Source organism: Mastigoproctus giganteus, chromosome 4, assembly GCF_048544385.1.
Source record: "Mastigoproctus giganteus isolate SK-2022 chromosome 4, ASM4854438v1, whole genome shotgun sequence".
NCBI classification, from domain to species: Eukaryota; Metazoa; Arthropoda; class Arachnida; order Uropygi; family Thelyphonidae; genus Mastigoproctus; species Mastigoproctus giganteus.
This window is the reverse complement of record NC_143578.1, coordinates 232,956,858-232,978,273: the sequence shown is the minus strand read 5'-3', so window position 1 is coordinate 232,978,273 and position 21,416 is coordinate 232,956,858. Positions and strand designations below refer to the sequence as shown.

At 36.5% G+C, this 21,416-nt stretch overlaps 1 protein-coding gene and 1 non-coding gene across 2 annotated transcripts in view; both read left to right on the top strand.

The window, feature by feature from the left end:
- Positions 1-7,934: 7,934 nt before the first annotated feature.
- The window catches only part of LOC150087486 (transient receptor potential cation channel subfamily A member 1-like), a 53,319-nt gene continuing 39,837 nt past the window's right edge, over positions 7,935-21,416 (top strand). Inside the window, exon 1 of the mRNA XM_090372101.1 lies at positions 7,935-8,216. Coding sequence (XP_090228227.1) covers positions 7,947-8,216 — 270 coding nt within the window. The 5' untranslated portion in view covers positions 7,935-7,946. The remainder of the gene's footprint in view (positions 8,217-21,416) is intronic.
- Positions 16,613-16,684, top strand: TRNAH-GUG (transfer RNA histidin (anticodon GUG)). The gene has a single exon. It is a non-coding gene; the product is annotated as a tRNA-His (tRNA).

Below are 21,416 nucleotides of genomic sequence, written 5' to 3'. Positions count from 1 at the left end.
TTGACTTTTCACTCAAAAGACATATGCATGCGACATCTACCGGAAAATATGTAACAAACACGAAAGTATATTTAAAAAAAAATATATATATATATATTTTTCAGTTTTGAAATAAAAATATCCTTATCAAAAATATTAAATATGCAATCGTGAACTTTATAATACATTTTATTGCTTTATGATACATTTTTTTAGGAATAAGTGTATATTTAAATATAAATATAGGCTTATTCCTAACAAAATTCTTACTTTGTTCAATTCTAGATGCGACATCTAGCGGAAAATATGTAACAAACATGAAAGTTCATTTTTTAAAAAAATATTTATTTTTTTCAATTGTGAAATATTAACCTTAATCAAAGATTTTAAATATTAAATATGCAATAGCAAACGCATAATAAATCATTTTATTACTTTATAATAAATTTTTGTTAGGAATAATTATATATTTATATTTAAATATAAATGTACATTTATTCCTAACAAAATTCTTACTTTGTTCAACTCTGGAGACGACATCTAGCGGAAAATATGTAACATAAATGAAAATGCATTTTAAAAAATATATATATTAAGCTTTTTTCTTTGATATCATCCTTATCAAAGACATTAAATATGCAATAGGGAACACTTAATAATTTTTGTTAGGAATAAGTGTATATTTATAAGGATAAATATATGCTTATTCCTAACAAAATTCTACTTTGTTAATTCTAGATACGACATCTAGACAGAAAATAAATAACAAACACGAAAGTGCAATTTTTTAAAAAAAATATTTCTGATTTTTTAAATTGTGGAATAGAAATATCATCTATATTAAACATATTAAATATGCAATAGCAAAGGCTTTAGTGAAGTTTATTTAATTTAATTCTAAACGCGACATCAAAGATATCAAATATGCAAGAGGAAACGCTTTATAATACATTTTTGTTAGGAATAAGTGCATATTTATATTTAAATATAAATATACATTAATTCCTAACAAAATTCTTACTTTCTTTATACCTAGATGCGACATCTAGTGGAAAATAAGTAACAAACACGAAAGTACATTTTTTTAAAAGACACATATATATATTTTTTCAATTGTGAAATAGAAATATTATCCACATCAAAGATATTAAATATGCAAATACGAACACTTAATAAATAATTTTTATTGCTTTATAATACATTTTTGTTAGTAGTAAGTGTATATTTATATTTAATGTAAATATAAAATTATATGTAAATTATATTTAATATAAATATACATATAATATTTAATATAAATATGCACTTCTTTTTCAGTTGTGAAAAAAATATAAATATTTATTTTCATTATTTGTCCAAAGATTAAACTCGAAAAAACGTTCAATAAGCAATGGTGAATTAAAAAAAAAAAAAAAAACATACTTATTACTTGACGCCATTTCGTTGACTTTTCACTTGGAAGATATATACACAAGCGACATCTACCGGAAAATATGTGACATAACACGACAGTCCATTTTTTAAAATATTTATTTTTATTATTTTTTAAGTTCTGAAATAGAAATATTATGGAAGATATTAAATATGCAATAGTGAACGCTTTATAATATATTTTTATTGCTTTATAATACATTTTTTTTTAGGAATAAGTGCATATTTGTATTTAAATATAAATATACATTTATTCCTAACAAAATTCTTAGTTTATTTTTAGATATGACATCTAGCGGAAAATATGTACACGAAAGTATATTTTTTAAAAATATTCACGTTTTTTCAGTTATGAAATAGAAATAATAATACATTTTGTTAGGAATAAGTGTATATTTAAATATAAATATACTTTATTCTTAACGAAATTCTTAATTTGTTTAATTCTAGATGCGACATCTAGCGGTAAATAAGTAACAAACACGAATATTAACTGCTTTTAAATATTTTGAACTGCAAAATCGTCCTTAACTTAAACCAAACATACGTTAAATATGCAATAGTGAGTGTTTTATAATACATTTTCATTAAAAACTATTCAGCATGTACAATTTAAATATTATTATACACTTATTCGAAATATATGTCTGTAATAAATTGTATAATATTTTAGCACAGAAATTTGGAATTTTCTCCCTACTTTTTTTCTATAAACTAAATATGTATAAATAAAATTATAAAATATAGAGTTATTATCAAAAGTGATTACTTAAAATTTGACGGGTATCTCGTAGACTTGTAGAAATTTTAAATAATTCTGTGTACATGGTGTATATATATTTTTAATGTATTTATTGTATTTTATATTTTTTTACCCCATATATTGTAACAAAGAATATAATGTGAGATCTGTTTGGTAGTAAGATGATAACAAACGAATGGTTTGATAACTTACATATCATTGCTCGTATAGCAGAGAATTGTTTTATATCTTAAGACTATGGATGCTTGTAAGTATTTCCGAATTTTTCATTCTCTCAATCCATAATGTGCTCATTATAATGTCAAGCCAATTATACCAAGAGTATTGGAGAGACAGAGTGTATAGTGGTATTTGCAAATGACTTGAGCCCAAGGAGATAGTCCAGCATGTAAGTGACATATCCAACTGTACTTGGTCAATATTTTCTATTTTGTTAACATGACTATTGTGGTCTGATAAAGTTTGTTGGTAGGATCGAGTCATTTCTTGTGTAGTTGAGTAAGTTGGTGCCATCTGGAGATATTGAAGCAAAAGTGTTATTGCTCACAAATAAAATAGAAACTACTTTTAAAAAATAAATATTTTATGAATATAGTGTTAACAATATTATGACATAACTAAAATGAATTAATGTATGATCCTACAAACAAACTATTATATGTGTGTGTGTGATTATTTGCGTCTGTATATTATCTGAGCTACATTTTCATCTGAACCGATCAAAGTAGATATATTTCCTTAATGTGATGAGAGTATTTGTAGTGTAGATAACTTAAGACTTCAAGTTTGCCATTTCACCATCTCTTCAGAAAAATCAAGTATAAGGAATCTTGGCTTAAAATTTGGAATTTCAATTCCGTAGATACTGATCCCAAGAAATTATGGACTAAAATTTAAATCCCTCCACGCTGATGGGTTAACAAGAAATGGTGATATGACTTTTGAAGGATGCCAAAGCACAACCGATGTACAAATTTTAAGTAAAAAACGCCATGTTCAAAGCACTATTTCCTATAAACGAGTTTCAGCCTTAGTGTATCCAATGTAATATTTTATTTTGCAAATCGGTACAGTTGTACTGAAATAAACTCCCACTGCAAAAGAGTTTTGATTGTTTATTCATCGTGTGTCGTAGTGGTTTATTCACTGCCCAACCAAACAGGGATTGTATACAAAAATTTAATGGATGGATAACTGATAAAAAATATATTTTCCAAATTTAAGGATAGGAGTTATACCTCTGAACTGATCTCCTCTGCATCTTCCCCATCTGTTAAAGTGGTGCCATATGACGAAACTGAGTGGAACAATTCTTATTGATCGATTTTTAATATTACTGACAAGCTGTCGAATTAGAGAACCTTGCCAGTACAAGAAATTCTTGCTAGATTTTGTTTCTCAAAGATTTCTTAACGTGTGGTCCAGTGAAAAAAGTTTCACGGCGAGAGTGTGGAAAAAGTAACAGTCTATGGCATTCTTTATCAGCTGGAGTTAGAATTTTTAATCCCGCAAAGCTGTCAAACCGATTGTAGAACACGCACAATTGCAGGCAAGAGATCTGCGAAGAGTTCCCAGCATCCGTGGATAATTTTTGTAATGGCTACTTTAAATTTTACTTATTTTTTAAACAAAATCTAAATATCGTTACAGACTGGATGTTGCACCCAAAATGACAATTCAGTCGCCTACAATCATTTCCAACTTTAAAGGACTTTGTGAGACGAATAATCAACACCATTCTTCACACTAATAGCCCGTGAGCAACGATTGAATGTATACTCAAATAGTAATAGTTTATTCAGTTATTTTTCGTGTCAATCAAAGAAAAAAAAAGGAAGATTGTTAACATAATAAATCAGTTCTGAGATATAAATTTTTAATTTTGGATACCTATCGTCCAGACACCCCATATTTAAGTGAACCAGAATGTGAGGATTCGTGGTTATTTTTCGAAGCCAAAGGGGTCAGCGAGCAAAACGATTGGGAAACACTGGTCCAGACAGACAAATTTGAAACAAAAAATAAAAGACGTGGATATATGGACACCCAACATTCTATTTTGGTTACCGATGTCTCTATTGTTTTCAAATTGTGGATTTACACTGAGTGATCACTGAATTGTGACCATCCATCTAATACCGTGTTGGGCGATCGAGTATACGGATAACAGCCGCTATTCCCCTAGGCATCGACTCCACTAAATGTCTGAAGACGTCTGTAGGGATCTGCAGTCATGCTGCCTGCAAGGCTTTCCATAATGTCGAAATACTTGACGGTTGAGTGTCTACACCTCATATAATGCTCCAAAACATCCCCCCAGGTATTCAAATGGATTAAGGTTAGGCGAATTTGGAAGCCAATCATTATCGGCGATATGTTCGCTATGTTCCTGAAACCACTGCACAGTGTGGGCCTGATGACACGATGCAATATTGTCTTGAAAATCCCGTTACTGTCAGAAAAAAAAAAAAAAATCAACATGGCAAGATGCATATGGTGTTCTTAGAGTCGATAAACCTTACCTGTGAGGTCTACCGGCAGCGTTGCAACACCGTGAAACGTTGATTCATTAGCACTAGAGGTCCTAGTTCTTGACACCAAATTTGTCCCATATTAAACAACTATCGCCATCTGCCGGATAGTGAGTACCATGAACGATGGGCCCATGGATATTACTTTTACTTGCACGACCAGATGAAAATTATCACTGCTCTAGTGTACGCAGCTGTTAACCTTTTTATACTGCGAGTTATGCGGCATAGTACATTACGGATGGGGTGGTCACAATTCCATTATCGCTGAGTGTATATTCCTGAGGGTATGTGCTCGATAAATGTGCCTATTTATGCAAGTAACGTAGCTCTACATTTTGTTGCCAGGTGTTATTGGCTTTAGGAATAAAGAGATCGAAAGAAACCGGAAACTGGTAGAACATGGCATCAGAAATTGGAATCAACTTATATTGACCTAACAGCCAGTTTCGAAATTGTTTGCATTTATTATGATACAAAATATTAGTAGTAATAGATCGATACTGGAAAATAAATACTGATTTTTCTAAGTGTTATTTTCTTTCATGGTTAAGCCATGAACTTATAAATCATCCCGTACATATGCATCATATTTTCGCTTCACTGCAGTGGCGGACCAAAAAACTGCATCATCTTAAAAAAAGCAACATTTGTTGGGAGACTTATAAGATATTGTTTTATTACAGTCATTTTGTTTGTCGCAAAGCAAAGGTATTGCGTCAGATAACGCTTCTATTGCATCAGACAGTAATTGCAAGGTATTGCATCAGCCGTTTCTATAAATACGGCGTTGCAACATGCTTACAAGTATCCTGTTTTGCGGAGGTGTAAGCATGGCTCCATATGTTCAGTTGACACCAAGAAAAAAAAAAGTGTAGCTGGTGCTCCGTCCCAGGAAGCGCTTTCTACACGTGCTATCGTTGATAAAATAGGGTGCAGTCATTAGTGAACAGTATTCCGGGTGCTGAAATTAAAGCGTGATGTGAAGAGGAGACCTGGACAGGCCGCAAGAGAGTGAGTGACTAGGTCTTCCCAAGATCGATATTTGAAGCGACTATGCCTTCGTAATCGCAATGCTAGTGCTCCTGATCTAAAACTGGACTTTAAGATGGCATCTGGTGCTGAAACAAGTGCACGAACTGTCCAAAGACGGCTTTCGGAATATGGTCTGCATGCCTATCGTCCCAAGAAGAAGTCTTTGTTGATCTAAAAAATGATGAAGAAGCGACTTGCTTGGGTTAAAACGCATGTTTCATGGACAAAAGAGCAATGGGACACCGTTATCTTTTCTGACGAATCGAAATTCATCCTGCATGGCTCAGATGGGAAGCGATATGTCAGAAGACGAAAATCGGAGGCATACCATCCTGACTGTATAACACCGACTGTAAAGTTCTCCGCCCGCCGATCAGATGGTCTGGGGATGCATAACAAGCAAAGGGGTGGGACGGATTAAGTTTATTAACGAAACGGTGAATACAGAAAGCTATACTGCTATCGTGGAGGAGTGCCTGAAACCCGTTATTAGGGAGCACCACACACATATCCAAAACTGCATTTTTCAACAGGACTCAGCACCTTGACACACAGCAAAATTGGTAAGTTTTATGCTATTTAGATTTAATGATGGGTTTGTCTTCTTGTCTCACAAGGCTTAAACCATACTTATACCAATGTTTTCCCTCGTTTTTCTCCCTTAAGATGCAGTCATACCTCAGAAATTCTGGTATTACAGTGTTGGACTGGCCCGAAAATAGTCCAAATTTGAACACTATTGAAAATTTCTGGTATATAATGTCGTCTAAAATTGGTCAGAAGAAGCCAATAAGTAAGATTCAGCTGCAGGAGAGCATTGTAAGGGTGTGGTACCACGAAATTGGACAACCGTATATCCAGAAGTTGATTAACTCTATGCCAGATCGTTGAAAGGTTGTAATTGCAGCTTGAGGAGGAAGAACAAAATATTGAGGACTTATTTTGCAGATTTACAGTACATAATACTGTTACGTTAATTTGCCATTTCAGTTTGTACACGTAAATGCAATAAAATGTATGTTTGGTTCTCATGATTGCCATTTGCATGATTTCTCATATTTCCATTAATTACGCATTTTACCCTTTGGGAAGATATTTATGGTAATTTGGTAATCAGGTGGAGTCTTTTTACTGGATTTCATTCACAGAGATATATATCCCATCTAACAAATTCATTTCGAACATTTCTGCAACCCACAAATGAATTTATATGCTGAAAAAAAAAAGGTCGTCTGATATATATCTAGAATCAGAAAGGGTCCATGGCCCGAAAAGAATTGAGTAACGCACTCTAGCTATACAATCGATGATAATCATTAGCAGTCTGATGAAGCAACACGTAGTACTGAGGGAGAACTTCATTTCACGAAAAGGGTTAAGTGTACCTAATAAAATGGCCACTTCGTATATGCTTTCTCTTTATTTCTGCTATTTTGGTTAGTAATAGCCGATTGTATGAACAATAGTACTACAGAAGAAGATTTTCTTTTAACCTTCATAATAGTGAGCACCAAAACCACAAAAGTTATAAATTGAATAATAAAGGATTTCCTTCAGTTAGATGGCGCTGCCATGCGCACTACGTACATTAATTTCAGTGGGATCAATGAGTTGACATTTGTTTGGGGGAGGGGGAGCTATCAGGCACCAAAATAAGTATATAGAATGATGGAATACTCGTCTGCACATTATCCATGTTTGGAACTTGGTAAATTACTTCTTTTAGATTTAATTGGTATTGCGGGTCCAAACACGAACACCCATAAACTAATGATAACATCCACCCGATAATTTGTGCCGGTTCTTATAATGACTCAGCATTTTATTGCTTCTTTATCCCAGCCCACTTGGGAGATAAGGGATATTTCCCACATTGTCACTTTAGCAATCAACCAACCTCTGTCCACGTTGTTGATCCTCTCTGTAATTCAGCCTTTACTGGAAATAAGCACGATTCTCCCTGACCTCCACCCCCCCTCGCTTTGCTCTCACACACGCAACACCCAACGGAACGAACGCTTTACGTAGATTGTTGTGACGCATGCTCTATTAGCAAACGCTACGCCTACCGTAAAAAACCTCCCAGTTTGCCTTGATCAGGCACCGAAAAAGGGTTAAAAGTTTGTCGAATAACAGGTGAACTGCATGCTGATCTGCGGGGTGGTTTACACAGGTCAATCTACGACAAGATTGTCCTTTGGTGTAATATGGAGAATGTGGCCAATTTAGCGAGAGCCGTGACAACTTTTTCCAGACAAAGATGGATCAGATCTCGAAGAGTTTCTTTCCCAAATAGGAGGGATGCGAGCGGGCAAAAGATCAGCAAATGTAACTTCAAACGGGATGGCATGATTAAGGAAAGCGATTCTCATGTCATCATTCCATTTATTGAAAAAGGGAAAGCAGAAAGGGAGAAAGGTGTGCAGATTTTTGGTGATGTATGCTGTGTACAAGATGGACCATTTTATATATTTAAAGTAAGTGGATATTACCATTTAAATAATTAAAAGATAATTTTAATTTAATTTAATCTTTTTTAATCCATTATAAACCTCTCCTGAGCCAGCTAACTCAGCCACGTTCTGAAACGAGCCCTTTAAAATTCGAACTCAGGTGATTATAACCGCTGCGCAAAGAGTGAGGGTATTTTTTAGTAAAGTTTAGTTACAATTAGAAAATTATTGTTTTATTTCATATTTTCTCTTCATTTAAGGGTACTATTGCATGATTTCACTATCTCAACTTGAAGACGAAATTTATAAAGCCATATTTGGAAAAATCATTTAAAAATTAGATTTTCAAGTTTACTGAAGTTCAAATTGACCTATAAACTCGTAATAAACTCCCATCTACTTCGAAATTTATAGCCTTGATGAAACTCTTGGGCTTTCTGGAATCGTTGCAGTTGTTGCGGTAGGGTTTCAGGAGCATCAGCGACTAAGGCCATTCCGTGTATACTGTCTGAAACTTGCGTGTGTTCTGAGGTCGATTTTCTTTTTTGGTGAGCGAAAAACTCTAGTTTACAGGAGAAAAAAACCATGGTAGATTCACCAGAGACCAACTAACTTAGCCATGTTGTGAAAAAGGCCCACAGAATTGCTCGTATCATCGACAGAATTCGAACTCTGGTCTTTTCCACCCGGTGTCGGGAGGATGGCGATTCTACGAACTGTGCTACCCACGAGGGCTTTATGGATTCAAAATTGTTAATTGACAATGAAAAATATCTAACCACAAGACGAAGGTATTGAATATAAGACATTCCTGACATCTCAATCCATCTTTGTCAACTGTCTTTTATCCATTCAAAGCTGGTCTTTACTATTGAAAGGGTAGATTTCTCTCTCTCTTCGAAGCCTTCATAGAAAAGACCCAAACCGTAGGATTATTTCATTTAAAATAGAAACTACTCCATTACTCTCTTTGATATTCTTAAACAAGAACGTCAAAGAGAGTTACCATGAGAAAAATAACCTAGTACTTTTTGCCACATGCTCCATCTTTATGTCGAAATATCTTTTGTATGGAATCGAGAGAACAAACGAGTTCATATATTCGTTACAGAGAGAAGAATACAACAGGTGGACTTTCTGATGAAGTTCTCAAGTTACAGAAAAGATGATATTAAAAATTGTCTGTCATAACAAACAACTTATAATAAAATATGGTGGTTTATGTCGGCACCTCTAACAGGGCTTCATATAACTGGAACAGAACTTTAATTTCTTTAATTTTTACAGAAGGACCTCTGATATTGTGATGACCTCAAAATGTCCAAAAATCTCTTTTAATGGAAAACAAATTCACTTTAAAAATTTTAAATTCCACAAAAGATTATCTAGTAACCCCCTCTTCTTAATTTCCTTATAATATTTGAGAAAATTTATCTACAGTTTTCTTTTCTCTATAAGACGTGGGTTCATGTTTCTTGGTTGGAGTTCTAATTCTAGTAGGATTTTAGGGGCATCAGCAACTAAGGCCATATTGCTCTGTGTATACTGTCTGTAAATTGTGTGTTTTGTGGTTGATTTTCTGTCTGCTGGACAATAAACCTGAGTTTCGGGGAGAAAAAACCATGCTACCCTCTCCTGATACCTCTAACTCAGCCATGTTGTCAAAAAAGGTCCATAAAAATTTTTCACATTATCGACGGGACTCAAATTCAAGTCTTTTACACCCGGTGTGGGGAGTACGGCGATCTTACCAACTGTGCTACCCACGAGGGCTTGTCTGGAGTAACCAACTCACTGTACCATCCTTCATTAATTACTCCCAAATCAAAATGATACTTATCTACTGTCTGGACATAGCCTACAAATTGTTAGGAATAAAAGTGGTACAGTACTATTAAAGATGACTAGTATCATTGTTGAGCAGGGTAGACCACGGTTCAGTCAGTCAGTTGACGAGTGATGAGTTCCAGGTAATCAGATGAAATATAATAGGATGGATTTATAAATGTCAGAAGCACTGTTGGTTATTATAGGTTTTTAGCACATCAGTGACTTAGGCAGTATACGCTGTAAATTGTGAGTTCTGTGGTCGGTTTGCTGGGAAAAAAAAAATCCAAGTTTCTGGGATAAAAAGCCACGTTGTTTTTGCCTAAGATCAACTAACTCAGCCATATTGTGACAAGATTTAGATAAAATATTTATTCAAAGATGATTACACAAACTTGGACCACCCGAAATGCTTTGTGGTAATGCAAGGAAGTTACCTGTTGAGGGATTCTTTAAAGAATCTCTAAGTCTTCTTAATAAACACGTCCTTGGGGTTTTCATTACAGTTTGAATAACTTGGTCACGCCTTTCTATAAAAATATCTTTCCTTTTATGTTTTCTACGAAATGAGCTATTATCTATATTTTAAATTGCAAATATCATTCTCTTCTTTCGCAGAAGCAAAAGAAGTCTGTTTGCCCGCATTTGTCAGCACTTTTCCTTGTGCAAACATCATGTCCTTTCGGGATGCAAAGAGTGTTTATTTTCGAGAGCTGATTAGCTGACACAAAGAGGAAATTAATAGGAAACTGTACATTAACCCGGCTTCATTACTTCCGCTGAATCAAATCAATATAGTGTAAAGGGCTCAGTCAGAAATAAATGTAACCCCAAGCACAATTCACATTAGTATTCTCTGGTGGTCTTTGGAACTTGAACAGCTGCTGGGATAAGAGACCAATATTGTTTTTAAACTCAAAGGAAAATATTCATTTCATAATTCCCAAAGAACTCTTTTGAAATATTTTATGAATAGTCTACAATTAAAAGATATTTTGATTAATAATTGGACCAAAAAGGATGGTTAATTTTTAAGTTGGTTAAGCCAGCGATGTACAATATTAAATCGTGTTTTTATGAGGTTATTGAATACATTTAAGTTTTAATATTTAGATAAAATATTGATATGGCTTATCTTGTGTTTGGTATCGTAATTGTGTATGCCGATTAAAGAATGATTAGGAAGGATTCAATCAGGTTGAGTAGAAGCAGAGAGAGATGCTGGTGTAAGTAGTTGGTAAACATAATAATGTGTGTTATCAGAAAAGTGGAGTCATAAGGACTACATGCACGTATATGTATAGCGGTTGAGAGAAAAGTGATATTGACCAAACACAGTTGACAATGCTTCCAATATGGACTACTGCGATTACTGAAGGATAGCCAAAAAGATGAATTTGTGTCCATGAAAATATATTTTGGTTTATCGTAAGTGCACGTGGTTGTGGAGTCTTCCCCCAGATGTCGTGTGAGTGGCTTTGGAAATAACAAACTTCGTGCTTGTGTTGAAAATGTTTCTATCACTAATATAGTGAAATTTGAAAGTTTTTGACTTTTCAGTACATCAATTCAACGCTCCGCTCACTACGCTGTGTTCTTCAATTTGAAATTGCAAGAGGAGTCTGCATTAAGTATTAGTATTAGGCGTGGTAAATGATGCAAGAAAGCAAGATTATACATCACCCAAAAAAAATTCACATAACCTGTCGTCCCCTCCAATGATTTGTCTAGTTCTTCAGTGAATTTATTCTAGCTATCCACTTCCAAAACAACATATGAAAGTTTGTTCCAAAAAGAAACCATCCGCTGGTTGAAGGAAAACTTCCACACATCTGCAATTATCCGTCCTGAATTATGCCCCCTTTTGTGCGTAATCTACGCGAGGGGAAAAATCTCAACAGAACCGAGCTGCTCAATTCTTAAACCCAGCAATCAGATTACCTCGCAGGTGCCAAGTCTCCAGAAGCAATAATTTCAATCAATTTGGCCATGGTGCAAAGCTCATGTGGTAGAATTTTGCACTGCATGGTCTGTGCTTGTTAACAGGAGACTGCTTCCACAGGGATGGGATACACTTAAATAGAAAGGGTGCAAGAATACTTGCTGATGCTATTGAGGCAGTGTTAGGTGGGGCAGAAAACTGCTAGCATGTATTAAGTGTAATAGGGCAGAAGTGTAAGCAATCATTGCACTGCTATTGGAACCAGCGGCAGCCATAAAAGCAAGGTTCTGTGGATTTTAAGGACTGATGGGCATCATCATGAAACAAGAAAATACACGGGCTGTGTTAGGGTAACTAAGACTAAGAACAGGTGCATGTATACTTACATGTACACCAATGCTAGGAGTTTGGTAAATAAATTTGACGAATTTGAAGTGCTGGTCTACACATCAAGCGCAGACGTTGTTGAGATTTCAAAGACGTGGTGCCACTCAGATATACGCAGTGCAGAATTGGAAATTGGGGAGTACAATGTGTACAGAAAGGATGGACACGGTAGGAAAGAAGGACTTGTGTTCTTAGTTAAGAAGCATAAAATCTAAGGAAGTGCATCTAATTAACGTGGGTGGACAGTGCAATGTTCAGTAAGTTTGGTAATGAACAGCTGTACAGAGAAACAGTGACCCAGTAAATCCCAATGTCTTGTAATGGGGGATTTTAAATTCTCAGATCTTGACTGAAATTTATGGGTTTGGTTACTCACCGACTAGCAATGCTTTTGTGGATTTAGTGGACTATTATCGATATCAACATGTTAGAGAGGTAACCAGAGGGAGTAATACTCTTGATCTGGTTATTAGCAGTGGTTCTACATGCATTAAGACTGCAGATAAAGGAACAACTCGGTGGCGGAGATAACAGTGTGCTGAAGTGGGATTTACTTAAAGATGTAAATACCATCAGGGCTAAAGAGAGGGGTTTTTGCTTTCGTTAAGGTGACTACAGGGGTCTCAGACAGTTTTTAAATTCTATACAGTGGGACCAAATGATGATGTTACCAGCAGAAAATTCTAAATAGGAAGCGTTCAAGGAATTAATCTTGGACGCTACTAGGCTTTCCACGCCAACTAAGAATACTGTTCAAGTATGGGCATAAATGGATGTCAGATAGACTGATGAAACTCGTAGCAAAGAAGAAAATTTCAGGGGATGCATATAAATTATCGAACAACCCATAAGCCTCTAGCACAGCGGTTCTCAAAGTGTGCGTTGCGACACCCTGGAGAGGCGCTATAATTTACCAAGGGCGTCGCGGCGATGTAATAGTTTATGTAAGATGTTCCATGGCAAATATTACAAATCTTTGGAATCAAATGCAAAATAGTGAACAACGAAGAAGATCCTCAATGTGCTATCTGCTTCAAGGTGTTGGCTGCAGAAAGCATGCTTCCCAACAAATTGAAACGACACTTAGAAAGTGTTCACAGCAATTCGGTAGATAAACCAAATTGCAAGGAATGGATGCACAAAAAAAATATTTTTGAAGAAATTTCGAGTTCCCAAAAAGCTTTTCTAGCATTATACAAGGTTGCTTTTAGAGTAGCAAAATGCAAGAAAACCTCATGCGATTACAGAAGAGCTTGTTTTACCAGTATTTGGCATGCGTTTTTCTGTTGTTATGTTCTGGCCTCTTGGCTACCCAAAAGCATTAGTCACTTAGAGAGATAATTCTGGGTACTCGTCCACACCACGGGAAGGTGGGCCAGTCGCAGAAAAAAATAAAAGAAAGTAAAAATGATTCAATTTTTACAACAAAACGAAATTCATTTCAATGAAGAATTAAAATCAGTAATTGAGCATTTTCACAACTCCATGCACACTTCGAGAAATATTTTACAGAAAATTTTGGGGAGTACATATGGATTAGAGGTCCCTTCAATACAAAGTAGCTATCAAATTTATCAACTGTCGAAAAAGAACAATTTATTGATCTCACATCAGACCTTACACTAAAGGTTTTCGTCGTTATCTTTATATGAATATTGGTGTTTAGCTCCTTACGAAAACTATAGAAGGAAGGAGATAAATCAGATGAGTCTGCTTGATATCGAGGGCAAGTTGCTACTATGGATAAAGGGATGGTGGTAATCAATAAAGACAGAAAGTGGTAATCAATGGACATTGCTCTTCATGGACGAGTTGCTGTTTTGGGCACCAGGTACTCAATTAAAACTATTCACTGATTGCAGTTATCAAAGTCCCAGGGCTCGGTATTGGGCAATTGTTGTTTTCTACATTTGTCAACGATTTCGATGAAGGCATATCGGGCTTAATGTTCACGTCTGCAGATAATACAAAGGTTGGCACGGTGGTTAATGACAGGAATGACAGTATGTTATTGTAACAGGATCTAGCCCAGTTAGGTAGACGGGCTGAGAAATGGCAATTGAAGTTTCACCTTGATATATGAGAAATATTACATATCGGGAGCAGTAACCCAAGAGTAACGTACCAATCGTGTGTTACTACACTCAAGGTAGGGGAAAATGAAAAATTCCTTTGGAAATTTGCGTAGTCAGTTGCCTGAGCATTGCAGACAGACTGCCAAGATAGAGCCCGTGGGGTTATGTCACTGATATACCAGAATTTTCCTAGCAGGATAAGGGGGGGGGGTGATTATCCCGTTGTATAAGGAAATGGTCACGCCACATCTTGCACTACATACAGGTCTGGAGGCCTCATTTTAGGAAGGATGTGGGCTGTTGGAACGAGTATACAGAAGGAGAACGGGATTGGTGACAAGACAAATGGGTGCTCTTACCAAAAAGGCTTTAGTTCTGCAGAGGTTATATAATTGAGGTGTTTAAGGCTTCGAATGGATTGAGCAAGCTGATGGGATTCTTCCTCTTTCTCAGATCACACATAGGAGGGGGCATAAATTCAAATTGAAGAAGGACGATTGCAGAACAGATTTGCGAAAGGTTGTCTTTAGCCAACAAGTGGTTGATCGTTGCAACAAATTTCCATTTGTTGTTGTGGAAGTTTATAGCTTAAATAAATTCAAGGAAGAACTGGAAAAACTACTGGAGGGAATGGGAGGGGCTGTTTGTTTTTTTGTGTAAGCATGATTTCTTACATAATTTGCCGCTACCAACTCTAATGATTATGCGAAATTTCAGAACTGAAGCCTTCTTGGTAAAGCATCCTTCTTTTCCCTTCACTGATCTCGTTGTTCCTCTTTGCACCCATTCCAGCAGCTACACATCCTTTCTAAAACGAGGCCTCAATATCTGTATGCAGTACCCAAGGTGTGGCCTGACCATTGTCTTATACAAAGGGATAGCCAACTTCCTATCCTTGTTAGCAAAATTACTCTACATCATTGACAAAACTCCATGAGCTGTCCTGGCACTACTCACTCGTCTGCGCTACTCAGAGAACTTCATATCTGGGTAATAAAAATGAAAAAGAGCTAGGGATAACTGGGGGGTGTGCCTCTAACCTGAGTGTAAATCTTTGTTACGTTAATATGGATTTACTGCTACCCATATGGAGTAACCATGCATTTGTCAATGTTAAACATTAATTAGAATTTCTCAGCACATTTGCCTAATTTTCTAGATCTTGTTGCAGTACTATATCTTGGTTACTCTCATTAAACACTCTGTAAACTGTGTATCACCTGCAAACTTAGATTGTTAAGTCTCATGGCTTAACAATCTAAGTTTGCAGTGGCTCAGCAATGAACTCTGGGGGACTCCGCTAATGATATTGTTTCAACACGAGCAGTGTCCATTGATAACCACTCTCTGTTTTCTTAGTTCTTTTGCTGCTTTCCTTAATACAGTTGGATAGATCCCATCCATCCAAGTGCTATTTTATGTTTACCTTTGACAATTTTTCCTCCACTTTGCTCTCAGTTATTCCAAAATCATCTGTTAGAGCTAAGTTTCTGTCCACTTCCCTACAGAATTCCTCATGTGTGAATGTAGATGCAAAATACTCGTTCAGTTTGTCAGCTACCTGAGCAGGATCATCAACAGTTAAACCATTGACATCAAGGGGCCCCATCGTTGTTCATCCTCCTCCTTCTACTCTTTATATAAGGAAAGAAGCGTTTTCTGTTTTTCTTTGTATTCATTGACAAAGACGTCTCATAATCTGTCTTTGCTAACCCAATCTCCTTCCTGACTTGACTTTATTTCGATAAATCTATTTTTCATAAATATAATATTTATATTTATATATAAATGTTTTAAAATTTAAAAAAATATTATGTATTTTCAATACTATTAATTTCAAATTTACCTCTTTAGGCTTTAAATATTTTTTACTATTCCTTTGCGCTCTAGTGGCCAGGCAATCTTTCAACGTATGTAAGGGTCCAGGAAGAGTTTGGGCATTTTTTTTTCTTTTCATTAGGGTGAGGACTCGACATGTTCGGTGTGGGTGGTGCTTAACTGACACAAAACTTTCGTGTGAACTGATTTTTCTTGAGAAATCGTTAAAGTCTGGATTTCTGTCCTGATTTTTTAGACATTGCATGCATGGTTACTCTTCTGAGATGTCTTCAAGAAAAACTCATCTGACGAGGATGTTTGTGGTCTCATTCCACTTTATTAAAGAGGATTAGCAGGATTTGTAATCAGAAGCCGTGATCGTCTAGTGGTTAGGACATTGCGTTGTGGCCGCAATAACCCAGGTTCGAATCCTGGTCACGGCAAGTTTTTATTTTTTTTTAGAAGAAATTGCTTCTTTTATTGTCACCATAAGATCACGAGAGAAGTGGATTTAAATAATTATAATTCAATTTTTGATAATTGGTTTAAATTCCTCTGGTATTTTTGTTTTATTTTTCTTCCATGAAAATCTCAAACATGAAAGCTATTATCATCTTTTCGTCTTCTCAACCTTAATGGGTTGAAGGCCGAGAAGATGAAAGAAGATACTTGTTAACATTAGACTTGAATTTAAGTGGATTGTAATTTTCAAAAAATACATATGAAGGGACGTTGCTACAGAAAACGGGAGTTGAAGGAATAAGTGAGGAAGAAGAAAAATTGGTTATGTGATTTGAAGTTGGAAAGTAAAAGGTGATTCTATCAACTGTGCTAACTACAAGGGCTATGTCTTCCTTAAAATCTCTTATTTATATTCTTTTCTTAAAATCTCTTATTTCAACAAGGGTGAAAAACCAAAAGTAGCCATCTCAAAGGGCTCAAAACATGGTAGATCACGCAAGAGGACAGAGGTTGTTTCTGAGATGAACTTTATAAAAATGAGTGATTATATTTCATTAAATATGATGACCCTATGATGTCCAGTTTTCCCTGTGAGAATGGCAGGAGAAGAACATGACTGGTGTCAGTTAGTTTCAATAAAGAGATTTATGTAGTTCAGGATTTTGGTAAGTTTCAAGTCCAAGAAACAGGAAAAGCCCAATGTCCTAACTGCAGTTTGAATTATGAATGAAACAAAAATTAATGTTGATTAACGCAACCAACTGCTCCATTTATTCAAGGAATGCATTGATTGCTTCTAGGATAATATTTATAGATAATCTATGTTGGAGTTGCGTGGTGCTGTCTCTGTAGCAGTAATTCTTCATAAAAGAACAGCTTCGATCATTGTCCTCAATGACATAGTTTGTTCCAAACGTGGTGACTATGCTCTCTAATGCGTCCAGGCTAATGATATCCACCATGGTATATAAAGTATGATCAGCGCGTTCTGAGAATCCTTCATGTTTAAACGTCTTACGTAATATGTCAACATTTTGATGGTGGTGTGTTCCGCGTCATTCCTTTCTTATGCGGCGTTTTAATGTAAGTATAAAAATGAGGTCTGATCCATTTTAATACTTTGGATATTCCGATTGAGATTGTGTTGTTCAGTAGTGCCGAGGTAGCTAAGATCTTTTAAAAATATAATGCTAATAACAGCGTACCATGATGAATCCTATACCAGAAGACTCCATTTAGTATTTGCAACCCATTGATGGATCTATCGTACAACTTTCTATGACAGGTAAATTTTTATTGTCATTTTTTCGTCGCATACATTGTAATCATAACTACGGTATTTACGAGTTGGCTCAACTGTGTAAGTAGAAACTGCACCAGGTCAAGGTTGCTACACAATAGGCCTGATTAAATACCTTAATCATTAAGTGCGTTAAATTCCCTAATGGTCTCCTCGCTAGCGCCAGCGGCCTGAGGTCTGCAATTAAATCGTCTTGAAAGTAACTCCTCTTCTGAGCTTAACTGAAAAGTCAGTTGAAAGCAGCATATCCAACACAAACCAACCAACTGAGTTTCAGAGATACCACTTAACTCATAAGGGAAAATGCATCGACAGATCCACAACAAATAATCCAGTGGCAAATTGCCTTAATGAAGACGTTACTGGGTGGCCGCATCAAGAAGCTAATACTTCATATACCAGTCTGCCGGATTGCCCACCAATCCAGAATGCTATCCACTTACTCACTAGCTTTATGCCAAACAAACTGATTAACAAATCAAATGGGAACAGAAATGAAATTTTCTTCAAAAGAAAATATGCTCAAAGACCTCCCGTCCCTTCCTACTCATCTAGTCGTAGAGGGTACAGCCGAAACAATTCCATCTCGGCAGCCGGTACACAATACCCTACCAATAACAGCTGCAGTAGATTGTCAGGTGCATCAGTCTCCTCTCGAATAAAACCCATGATCACAAGACCCACCCAACAACCTAGAGCCATTTTGTTTCCCGAGTCGACCCTCAGACTAATACAGACCAAATTGTGTCTGAATGCCTACGACTCGTAATATAACTATAAGAGTCACCCTACTGAAGAGGGCAGCCACATATGCGTCCCTCAAAATTGAGTGTGATGAAAAAGATATTAACAATGTTGCCGCCACCTCCTTCTGGCCAGTGGGAGCTCTCATCAGGCCACAATGGCCATCCGAGATTAAAACCACCTCGCTATGTATTTCACAGTAAACCAACCACAAACTCACAAGTATGACGCCAAAGGAAGGAAACTAGGCCATTGTAGAATATACGCACCCCGTCAGTTACACAGAATAATGAACCTCTACCGGATCGCTAATCAGATGTCAATCGAATTCCCAGATGTCATCAGATGTCAATTGAATTCCCAGATATCATCAGATGTCATAGAATAATCAGATGTCAATCAAATTGATGGACCCCCCCCCCCCGAAAGGACCCTAGTAGGTCGCAGAAGACCTACTAGGATACAGATAAACCTATTATCCATAGGGAAGATTTTTTATCAGAATGTTAGGAGCATACAGAACAAGTTGGACACGCTAGAACAAAAGCCCTTGCCACAGTCTGCTGATGTTAGCTGTCTTACCGAGACCTGGCTCTAGCCACATCAAGAGTCTCTAGTCGCTGCTGACGCTGCTGGATACAAGGCCTACGTCAAGTACAGATCTATAATGAGGGGTGGAGGAGGATCCCTGTCTGTACGTGCCATAGCAGTTCAAATCATCTCGGTGGCCTACTCGAATTCAGAGCTTTATTTGGCATTACTTGTTACTTTAAAAGTCCACACAGTACTCTTAGATATAGCAGTCGTTTACATTCCACCTGTCCCTAGTCTAGAAATGATAAATAATGTAGCAGACTGGCTTCTCAACAAATTACATGTGTCAGCCACCCATATAGTATGTGGAGATTTCAACTTTCCACCACAGCTCAATAACCTGCTGGTCACCATGCTAAATAGACTATAGCCATGCTCCATCTCTCTTATCAATGACCAACCTACAAGAGGTGAAAATAGACTTGACCTAATTCTGTCTTCTGGTAAATGTATAATTGATGGACCCCGAAATGTTCTTTCCATCCGATCATAGTCTAATTGCAATGCTCATAATGCTACCGTATATGGACTCCAATACCAAGGAAAAAATTAAGAGCCAGCTTGTCACTTCGCAAGCCTTTCTGGACCCAAATAAATGCTTATTTGCTGCCAGCTGTATCCCGTGGGAATGTCTACTCAAATGTGATGCCTTATTTGCAACAACTCTCTTAACCAGTTGGATCAACTCTATTACAGAATTTTCAGCTTCCAAAGTAGTAAGGATATCGCCGAGATCGAAAACCTGGTGGAACTCTAGCCTAACTGCACTGTTTAAACTAAAGCAAACTCTGCACAGAAAATGGAAACTGTCTAATGACACACAAAATAGAATTAACTACTCGAGGGCCAGAGCAATATTTAATAGGGAAAAATCTAGAGCAATCAATCGCTACATGAAAGACACACTTGACAGGGGAAAGCTACCTCGTTGCACACATAAAAGTGACACAAATCAGGGACTTCACAAAGAAGCGTAGATGAACCACATCAGCAGATTCTCCAGCATATATTATGCGTCTCAAGTCAGGGAGTTTGAGTGGGATCAATTAGTTGACTATGAGGTGGAGTCTGTTCTTATCACTAAAGAAGCTCTAATACAGAGTATTAACTCCCTCGGGGCAACTAAGACAGCCGGAGTTGATGGAGCGCTCCACTTCATGGTAAAGTGTCTCAACCCTTATCTAATTGAACCACTCCAAGCAATTTATAGCTCTATCTTTGCTTGCCGAGTTTTCCCTCAGAACTGGAATAAGTACGCTGTAATTCCAATGCCGAAAATTACAAAGTCTAACCTTGTGGAGCACTATAGGCACATATCCACTGCATCTACCCTGTTAAAAGTACTGGAGAAAGCTCTACTGCCGAAGTTGTCGAATCAGATACTGGCTGGGCAGCCTCAACAAATTCATTATTCAATAACTACAAGATCAACAATTACTAACCTCCTGACAGTTCAAGCCGCGATACTAAATGCTTTCCAAGCCAGAAAGTAAATTGCAATAATTTATGCTGATATAAAAGCAGCCTTCGATAGTCTGGATATACATGCACCAACTGGAGTCTTAACTGGACTCCTCTTTACTGCCGTGATTTTCACGTAGGACTATTCTCATAAGTCCATTCTGGCTTTGATCGACTCATAGAAGTGTGTCCATGTTATTACCAATTTGGGCTATTCAAAGTGCTAAAGGGGTCCCTATTCGGTATTAGTTAGGTGTACCTAATAACGTATCCACCCAATGTATATTGTAGCTGTACTCTATCGGCCTAAGTTCGAGGGATGAAAAGCTTCACCACAGCGAAATGGGTTGATTCTACTAGTTTATATATTAAGAAGTTCTCTACTTATTTAATATTCATCCAAAAAATTAGAGATCAGTTAGAACCCATCTTGAAATTCATAGAAAACTATATAGAGAAGAGGAATGGATCGGAATTCAATAGAGCATCGCAACTACTTTATGGGATGGAGCTCAATTGACTTGAATTTGCTGTTTAAACCTTCTAATGATGGTAGATTACCTTGCTTGTCGGTGGGGGCGTGGTTTATCGGTTGATCGATTCGTTGGTTGTAT